General features: G+C 33.0%; 1 protein-coding gene and 2 long non-coding RNA genes across 4 annotated transcripts in view; 1 reads left to right on the forward strand and 2 right to left on the reverse strand.

Moving 5' to 3' along the window:
- Positions 1–9,663, reverse strand: part of LOC111459202 — a 24,079-nt gene that overhangs the window by 6,113 nt on the left and 8,303 nt on the right. The gene's annotated exons all lie outside the window — the stretch shown is intronic.
- Positions 1–9,663, forward strand: part of LOC111459201 — a 16,324-nt gene that overhangs the window by 2,993 nt on the left and 3,668 nt on the right. The window contains exon 2 of the long non-coding RNA XR_002713254.1: positions 6,493–6,499. This is a non-coding gene — a long non-coding RNA (uncharacterized LOC111459201). The remainder of the gene's footprint in view (positions 1–6,492; positions 6,500–9,663) is intronic.
- LOC111459196 (ACT domain-containing protein ACR8-like) lies at positions 5,028–8,190 on the reverse strand. 2 transcript variants are annotated; one of them, XM_023101976.1, is made up of 7 exons: positions 7,776–7,864; positions 7,320–7,458; positions 6,982–7,142; positions 6,803–6,870; positions 6,125–6,691; positions 5,927–6,031; positions 5,028–5,830 (listed from the first exon to the last, which is right to left on the reverse strand). In XM_023101976.1, exons 3-7 carry the CDS (start codon positions 6,986–6,988, stop codon positions 5,462–5,464), a joined length of 1,116 nt encoding a protein of 371 aa, XP_022957744.1. In that variant the 5' UTR covers positions 6,989–7,142; positions 7,320–7,458; positions 7,776–7,864; the 3' UTR covers positions 5,028–5,461. The 2 variants fall into 2 exon arrangements, with proteins under 2 accessions (XP_022957744.1, XP_022957743.1); XM_023101975.1 differs by lacking the exon at positions 7,320–7,458 and having other exon boundaries at positions 7,776–8,190.

Here is a 9,663-nt window from a genome sequence, read left to right on the forward strand (position 1 = left end):
AAAAAAAAAAAAAAAAAAAAACCTTCTTTTTTCAGAAAATGGAAAAAGATTTAAGAAATATGAAGGAAAAATTAAAAATAAAAATAAAAGACTTAGCTTTTGACATGAAGGGGGAAATGCTCACACAATGAAACCTTGTTTCTGCAGTTTAGATAATTGGCGGCCTAACTTAAGTTTACCAAAGACTCCCAAATTTAGATTCAAAATATTAATTAAGTAAAAAGAATATTGAATTATGGCCATAATGAACTATTTTCTTAGGTATTTATTTTTTTATTTCTTAAAAAAATGGCAATTGAGTATGGTTGGGAATCCTGCACAGAAATAATAATATAAAATGTATTTGATTTTTCAAAAGTGGGGTGCCTCATTTTTTTTTTAATACCAATAATAATTATTATTATTTTGTTTCTGAAAAAGTAGCAATTTAAAATAATAATATTAATAATAACATGGTCTACTTTTTCTACAGAACCAATGCATAATAATTATCAATTTATAAATAATATTATAATAATTTTTAAGGAATTATTATAATAATATATTGTTTGGTTAAAGGGAAAAGTAAAAATGAGGTCCGAAGGATGAAAAAGAGAACCCCTAATTTAATTAATTTACGTTCTTTTCTCTTTACAATTTTACATTTTTAAATGTTTTATTTTCATCCTGTAGAGAGAAATATATTTTTTAAAATGATTAGATTTTTAAACTAATTGCAAAATTATATATTAAAATATGATTTTTCCATATATTATTATGTTTACAAAAATTTTAAATCTATACAAAACTGTAAAAAAAAACGTTTGCATTCTTGTTGCTACCAGTAATTTTCCATTAATTTCGAATTCCATAACTTATCATCCATTAAATATTTAGTTACTGTATTGTGTTAAAATATTATTCTCTCTTCAATCTTAATTTTCAAAAATGAAAAATGAAATTGTTCATATTTTTCTGAATTATTTATTTAGTTGATTTCTTTTTGTGTGAAAAATTTGGAAATATTTTTAAGGTAAATTAATGAGTTATTTAGTAAAATAAAAAATGTTTACCCTCTAAATTAAAACTTTTCTAAGTCATCATCTTACCCTATATATAAAACATTTGATGATGTAAACATTAAATGGAAGTGGGTTATTAAAAAATTTTAAAATATAAAGAATTAACCTTAGTTCTAAAAGTAAACGTAAAATATTTATACCGTAATATGAAGTTAAATAGGAAACAATAAGAAACAAAATAATAGAAATAGGAAATAATAAGAAAAAAATATGACTTTTATTTAAATTTAATAAAAGAAAAATATATTTGACAATGGAGGGAAGCATTATTTATATAGAATTATATTGAATACAGTTGATGAGTTTTGTCCATTTCCGCCTTTTTTAAAAAATATGGACTGACACCTATTTCATACCCATCACAATCTATTTTTTAAAAAATAGTTTTTGTTTCCCTAAATTTTAATTTAAATCTCATTTATACTACATTAAAATTAAACATATATAACCATCCATACAAAAACTTGATACAATAAATAAAATTTAGGTATATAAATCACAACTTAAAAAAAAAAATAGAAACACATTAGAAATTAGTTAATACATGTAATTAAATATAAGATTCATCTTATAATTTATAACTTTAAGAAAATGCATGTTTTCAAATTTTATGCTACATAATATTAAAATTTATACTTCGTTATTCTATTTATAAAAATTTAATTTTTTTTTTGTTCGTATGTATATTTATTTATATGTAGCCATGATGAATAAATAAAGATGTCCATTGGACCGGGGTGAAGAAGCCTTCTTTATCTCCATCTTCAGAAATTTCTTTCTTTTTTTTTTTTTTTTAGATTGAGTTCCAGTTTATATTTAAAAATTTTCATTTTTCACCGTAAAAAAGAATCTCAAGCATAATTTTTAAAAATTTAAATTTAAATATTATAACATTATTTTTAACCATTAAAAATATATATACGTCACAGTATTTAGTTTAAATATTACCCTTAGAGTTTTAAAATAAACTATTTTTTTATAATAAAAAAGCATATATATAAATAAAAAAATGTTGAAAATATATTTATATTAAATAGGACAAGAAGGTAGAATAGAGATAGGGAATATAATCCTATCCCGACTAATATGAAATGTTCTCATTCTCCATCTAAAATCCACCACGAGTAAAGTGGGCATATGAATAAATATATGAAGCAATTAAAATAATTGAATAACAATTATATATAATAAAGTCGTTTTAATAAAACGCAACGTTTCCTTAATTAAAGAATTTAAATAAAGAGCAAAATTTGTGGCGTAAATTAAAAATTATAATCACGAATAACCATATTTATTTTAAATTAAAGAAAGAAAGACCACTTGTTGCCACCCCAAACCCCCATAGTGCAACCTTACCAATCTTTATGCCACACTAATTATTTTAATCTTTCCTAAAATTATTTTTTAAACAATTTCGAGTATATAATAAAAATATTTTATATGGAACCACACCATTGACCAAATATATATGAACACAAATAAATTATAACAAAAAAATATTGGTTTTTTTAATATCTTTTCTGAAAATAATAATAATAATAATAATAATAATTTCCAAGTTGTTTTCAAGATAAAGATAAAAGTAAAATCCCATACCCCAATAAAATAATATTAATAAAAAATATAAGAAATTTGAAATAAAGTAGGTTTTTAGATAAGAACAATAGATATTATTTTATTAATATTTATATAATATCATTAATATGTTTTGGTAGTGTTATTATATTCTATTTCTTGTTTCTCACTCTATGTTTTATTTCTTGTTTTTATATACACAAAAATATTTTTAATTATCATCTTTCCTTTCTTTTTCCTTCTTATTTAATTAAAATAAATAAACATGATAATCATTTTTGTTTTTATCTCGGAAGTTTTCTTTTCAAAAGATAAAAAAGTCTCAAATAATTTTCTTAAAAATGAATATTCAAAATTATGTGATTTTAAATTTGTTGAAATTATATATTTAATCTAATGAGTACAAATATTAACAAAAATGGGAAGTTTCTTTTTTATTTTTTGAAAACAATTATTTAAAAATAGAAAAAACAATAAATAAATAAAAATATTTATTTTCTAAATTTTTGGTTTTTTTTTTGTAACCATTAATGGCGGGTAGATAAGCGATAAACCTTTTCCCATTTCTGCTATTGATTGATAATCCTACCTAACATATATTTTAATTTTATTTCAGAAACCCACCTAATTAATTTAGTGGAAAAACTTTGTTTATGATAGAGAAAATCATTACTTTAAAATCTTAATTAATTTAGCTAATTTCTTTTATAAAAAAATTAAGTGGTGCTTCGACAATTGGTGGTTTATTTCAAGGTTATATAATACCAATATCTCGTAGAGTAATTAATATAAATTGATTGTTATTTTATTTGCAGTCATTATCAATTACAATACCGACCCAAATTATGGGCTTTAGGCCTTGGGACCATGCTATGGGCTTTAAATATTTAGCCCATGGGTTTCCGGCCCAATTAGCTCAAATAATTAAAATATGAACTCTCGACGAAAAAGAGTATATATATATATATATAACGTGCTTGTGGATGCATTTACAAATCAACCATTGTACGTCAGATAAAAAAGTTTCGATAAATGGTTGTAAACCTTAAAACAAGTTGGCCTAAGAGCCCCTAAGGGAAGCTATATGTAAAGTTGTGGGTGTTAGACGAACACAACTCTTCACAATGGTATGATATTGTTCACCTTGAACTTATTATGGTTTTGCTTTTGGTTCCCTAAAATGCCTCGTAAGAATGAAGAAAGTATTCTTTTATTCTAAACTCAAGATTATTTTCTAAATTAGTGGATGTGGACTTTCATCATCCAACTGTAGAAACACATAATAAAACAAAACAAAGCGGTTTTTTTTTTTTTTTTTTTTTTTTTTGAAAGAGCACAGTTTACAAGATTCTTCCATTCAGACCCAATTAATATAATGAAAGAATAGACCACACTTTAGGGTCAAAGCTTGTCTTCCAACCACATCTTAATTAGATAACCCTCAACTTATTTTGTGTCGTTTTCTTGTTAGGTTCAGTGTATGCATGCCTATGTACTTGGCTTCACCTGGAGCTTATTATATATTATATAAAGTTATCTTGTGGGATATGAAAAGGATCATTTTTATGAAGGTATGAAGGCAATATCTTTTTTTGAGCATCAGAAAAGGTATTTTTATTGTTTAATTTTTGCAGCCCAGTTTTAGAGCAGCAGAATCTCATGCTGAATTAAAAAGGGAAGTGGGAAATGGAGCAGCACCAAAGTTGAAGTTCAAAACTAGTAAAAGACGAATTAAATGGGTGAAAGAAAGAAAGAAATAGTTAAAAAAGACGTGTTACTAAAGCAGAGCCTCTGGGTCCCGTGGGATAAAGAAAAGAACAGGAGGGCTCACATTGGTGCTTGTGATTCTCGACCTCCTCCTACCTTTAATTCTTTTTGTTTGTTCGTTTTGAAAAAAAAAGGCAGTTTTGGGCACTCACTCGCCGGCCGCCGGGATTTTTCATGCCACGCCAATGCCTGATGAAGGCTCTGGCCTTTTTCATGTAACACGAAACAACCCACTGATTTGGACCACCACTCACAAACAATGATCTTGTTTTCTTTCTCTTTGGACTTGTGAAGTCAACTCAAGATTACCTTCTTTCGGTGTGTTCATATGGGATCTTCAAATTCTCCAAATTGAGATGATTTGACAGTGTTGTTCGTATTAGCTTTAATTTGAGTGCAATTATAGAACACAACCTGCTACATACATGTCGGCTCTACTATTGTTTTCCCCTTTCTTCAAGACAAGAGTAGAAAAGACAAGACAGTAACGACAATTAGCCGTCTCCCTTGCCCTACGCATTCGCTTAATCTTTAGCATCTTTGACCACTTTTAATTGCCGAAAGACAAGATTATGGCTTAATTTTAATTAAATACAAACAACGCCATGTGCGGGGGAAAAGAAAAAAAAAAAAAAAGTCAACATAAATTTCAAGTACTTGAAAAAGGGTGTTTGTTATGTACAATGTGTTAAGCTGTGAATCCTATCTTCTTCTCCTACCTTCCTCACCTAACATGTCTTCCAGCAGCTAAGCAGCAGACCTATAATAAACACTACTCTTTTACCCATCACCTTTTCAACATGTTCTCTTCCCCACTTAAGTGTATCAAATAATTCCACCCACCAAACCAACTTATACCAACTACTAGACTACGATCAACAAAGTACCCACCCTTTTTCTTTCTTTCTTTCAAATTTTGATTCTTTTCTGTACACTATATGATGCTCATAGTTCAAGCAAAGAATATACCAAAGCAAAGAAAAGCAGACATATGGACAAATCTTGAATAACTCAATTGGTTTTTTTTTTTTTTTCTTTCCTTTTCCTTTTGATGCTCTCTATGCCTGCGAGTATGACCTGATCAATCCCAAGTTGTAGAGGTTCCTTCTCAATATGCTCCCAAGAGAGAACAAAACGGTCCCACCAACACCCACACCCTGCTCTTCCCCTTCTGTCTTTTGTTGCGAAATCAATGGCAGTTCCTTCACTTTCAAGCAACTCAACCCAATTTTCTCCCGGACGGAGTTGATGGTTTTCACATCTGCTGCATTCCCCAGTGCATCGGTTACGTAGAAGAGGTTTAGAGCTACATCCGCTGAGGTGGATACCTCTGCTCTTGTGACGTTTAAGCCATTCTCTCTGAACGTTCTCGTCACATCTGCTAAGAGACATGGCCTGTCGGTTGTGCGTAACTCCAATCTCACACCCTGTTGTAAACCAATATCCTAAACAGTTAATGTCTGCAAGAATTGGATAATGCATCTAGGCATTTGATCAATAACACGTTTAAATATGTCATGTACCTGTGATGTTCTTCTCTCTACGGAAGCTTGTAAGCATTGGATAACACGCTGCCTTTCAGCCTCGGAACTAATTGGGGTACCATCAGTGTGTCGGATGTAAAGTTCCTGATGAAAATCAAGGACAGATGCTGTCAATAACAAGACGATTGAGCCATCACATGAAAGAAAACGAACCCAAGAAGTAGGGAAAACATTTACCAGATATGCTCTATCCTTTGCTGTAGTGATGGTGCCATGAAAAACTACATAATCCATGTCTGTCAACGTGCAAACGACGTCGAACAATAGCTTCATTCGATCTTTACACTGGACATTCACAACGGAGTAACCTCTTTCCACCCAATTCTGAACTGTTACCACAGGAGAATCATCACTATGCTGTAAGACAGGCTTCCTTTCATAGTCGCGATCAGCAAACATCATTTGGTGCAACCTTCTTTCAGTATGGGTGACTGTCATAGAGACTGAAGTCTTGGCATATAGAATGTCATCTTGCCCTTTTAGAACATTCCTCAAACGTCCAACAATAGTGTCTATTTTCTGGGAGTCTTTGATAGGAGAACCAGAATTACAGTCCTTCACATATATTAATGAAGCTATTCGGCCATTGTGGGTCCACACTTTGGCTTCAACAACATCACATTCAAGCTCAGCCAAGACTGCAAACACCTCGGAGAGAAGACCAACACGGTCTGTCCCGGTTAGCTCCAAGGCCGTCAAGTCATTTGAGGCGGCAGGTTTGCCACAGTGAATCGTTGCAAGTGACTGTAAGACAATCCCACAAGTCAAATAAGTTGCAAAACGAGAATGGGAAGCGAAGCATTCACAGAATGATTATAATTGATTTAATTGGTGTATGAAGGCTGTTATAATTACCTTCTCAAGGTAGCTAATAACGCCCTCGTCGATTAATTTATTTCCATCAAGATCAGTCACATGAAAAACTGCAAGAAAATTTAATACAAGGAAATTCATAACAAAAAATGGAATAAAATGCCTCCTAATTAGCAATTCGCATTAAATGCTGTTTACGAGAAAAAGACAGATAACCTTACCATCCATGAACCATATTCCATCTGAAGAAATGTAAGCTTTCTGAATTGAAAGGTTCAAGTCGGTTAACACTTGTACAGCTTCCAGGAGGATTCCATGCCTTCTAGCACTGTCGACCTTGACCAGAGTCGCGGTTTCGCAAACGGCATTGTCGATCACCACCCTACAAAAGAGGACGCAAAAGGTCAAGTTACGTCAAGTTTAATTACTTTTTTTAGTGGCTTTGAAATTTCAAAATAAGAAGCCACATGGATCTCAGAAAAGTCCCGGTAAAGATGGTTGAATGATGCCGCTAGACATAGTCAAACAAACCATAAAATTATAAAGACTTGATGCAGACCGGTTTTATGTTCAAACGAGGGACCTTCAAGATATTCTAGAAAAATTTTGAAAAATATAAGGAAGAAATTCCGGTCGGTAATTTCAAATCTCTTCTCAGTTGAAAGCGTGTGGACGCAGAGATCGGAGTCGGAACGAATCTGAAAACGTGTGGGGAAAGAAATTTCTCAGAAAAGGAAAGAGAAGATTGCGGTGATTAAAATAAGCAAACACTGTTCCCCGATAAGGGAACCCAAGGATTTGCAAATCGTAAACTAATTAAAACTAAAACCTAATAGATCGAAGAAAAAGAAATTATAGGGAGAAAAATCCGATAGAATGATCAAACTACAGCAAACTTAGCCAACTGTAGACCAGAAAATCATGATATTGCAGAAGAAGAATAGCAGTAAAGTGAACGATTAGAAGTGATTGACACCGTAGGAAAGAGAGACCGCAAGAGATTGAAGAATCAAACCTGGGAATGTTGATCCGATTGATAAGCTTCGAGTATTCATCAAGACTCCCAGGCCACTCCATCTCCACCATACTAACTTCCAATTCTGATCGTAAACTAGGATACAGTGAGGCAATTAAAGCACTCTAAACACCGAAATCCAGACGAGAAAATCTCCAGAGCAGCGGGGAAAACAGAGATCTTAATCGGCGAGCGAATGCGAAGGCAAAACCAAAAATGGCGTTATCCTCGAAACTTCCGTTGCCTTAAGTAGTTCCAGACGGAGGAGTGAAGCACCATAGAGAAGGGGCGAAGTCGCCGGTAGTCGGGAATCTATCGGTTATTTCACTGTTGCTCTCTTTGTGAAGAAGAGTTAGTATTCTCTCTGTTCCGAGCACAAAGCACGCCTTGGTCTTGACTCTTTGGCTCTAGGAAGGTCGCACTTATATTTACAACTAATTTATTATTTTCCCTTTTTTAATAAAAATATATCGGCTGGGGGCTCACACGTCGAAGGCGTGAGTATCGCTGCACCGAATAACTTCCCGCGGCACTTGCATTTTAATTCTCCCACTCGCCGCACGGGACCACTCTGTTTCCCGACCAAGTAAAAATGGGTCAACCAGAAACGCGACACGTGTACTAAGCCCAGTAGGAACGGAGAGAGAATCCAGGTAGGACGCCACGTGGGATTACATTAGGGTTGTGTTTGCTTGCAGTTGACTGAAAGGGGGGAGGGATTAGGTAAGCTACCGAAATAAGAAATGGCGCGGATTTGAGGACGTGAACGTGGTGGTGAGGACTGTCCAGGTGGTGCGAAGTGGTCCCCGCTGCTCCCTTCAAAACCGGCCTTAGCTTGCTAATTAAGTAGGGAATGGATTTGGCGACCGGAATAATGACGTTCACACGTGACAACACCGCTTTTCTTTTCCCCCTCGCATGTTGTCGTGTTCCTGGCCTCGGTTTTATTTATTCTCCCAACAAAAATTAATTAATTTACAAATAAAAAAGGTAAGAATTATCTTTTAAAAAATATACGTATATGGACATTTCTTTTAAATAATGGGAAAAAATCACGTTTGGAAAGTTGAAGTTTTTTAATATTTGGAAGATGATATTGTGATGTGACGATTAGAATTGAAAAAGGATCTCCTCCCAAACAAGGAATAAGAATTAATCAAGATTTATTATTCCAAGTCCCACTCCAAAACGAGGGTACCTTCGTAAATCTTCCACACATGCTTTCTTCGCCAACGTGGCAGCTTTTAATTCGCTTGACGGAAGAATCACAACTCATCTCTCTGACGTAGCCGTCGCATCACTCTCCCAAGCGGCACGCTTAGCATCCGACGTGTTCTGTGTAGTCACTATCCACGTGGCATGCAACACGGGAAACACGTTTCCCTGTTCGTGGGCACTCCGTATGACGTGGCACGCCACGATAGCAAAAAAAAAAAAAAAAAACGGAGAAAAGTAACCGCCGTGAATTTAGAATTTGTATTAAATGTGTGTATCTCCGTTACGGAGCGCCGCCCATTCCGGTTGGTATTTAATAATAATAAATAATAAATAAAAAAAAAGGCGGGGTTGGAGGTCTTTTAATTTCGCGGCTGAGTTGTCAAGTGCGTTTCGATACCAAATAAGAATAACGAAAACAAGCACAGTCGTTATGATTTATGCGTCCGGAGAAGATGACAGGTCACAGTGGCTGCCTGGATTCATATAGTCGTCTTCAACTAATATATATAATATATATTACTTTAATAAATGTGAAATCCAATATTCAAATCTCACCATTTTGGGCCCCTCGAGATTTTCTTCTTTCGTGTTTTGAAAATGAATTAACGTGGGGTTTCCCGCTCTTTTTTATTTAAATAAATAAATTATTAAAAAAAAAAAAAAAAAAAAA

This window comes from Cucurbita moschata, unplaced genomic scaffold (assembly GCF_002738365.1).
Source record: "Cucurbita moschata cultivar Rifu unplaced genomic scaffold, Cmos_1.0 Cmo_Scf00022, whole genome shotgun sequence".
Lineage (NCBI taxonomy): Eukaryota > Viridiplantae > Streptophyta > Magnoliopsida > Cucurbitales > Cucurbitaceae > Cucurbita > Cucurbita moschata.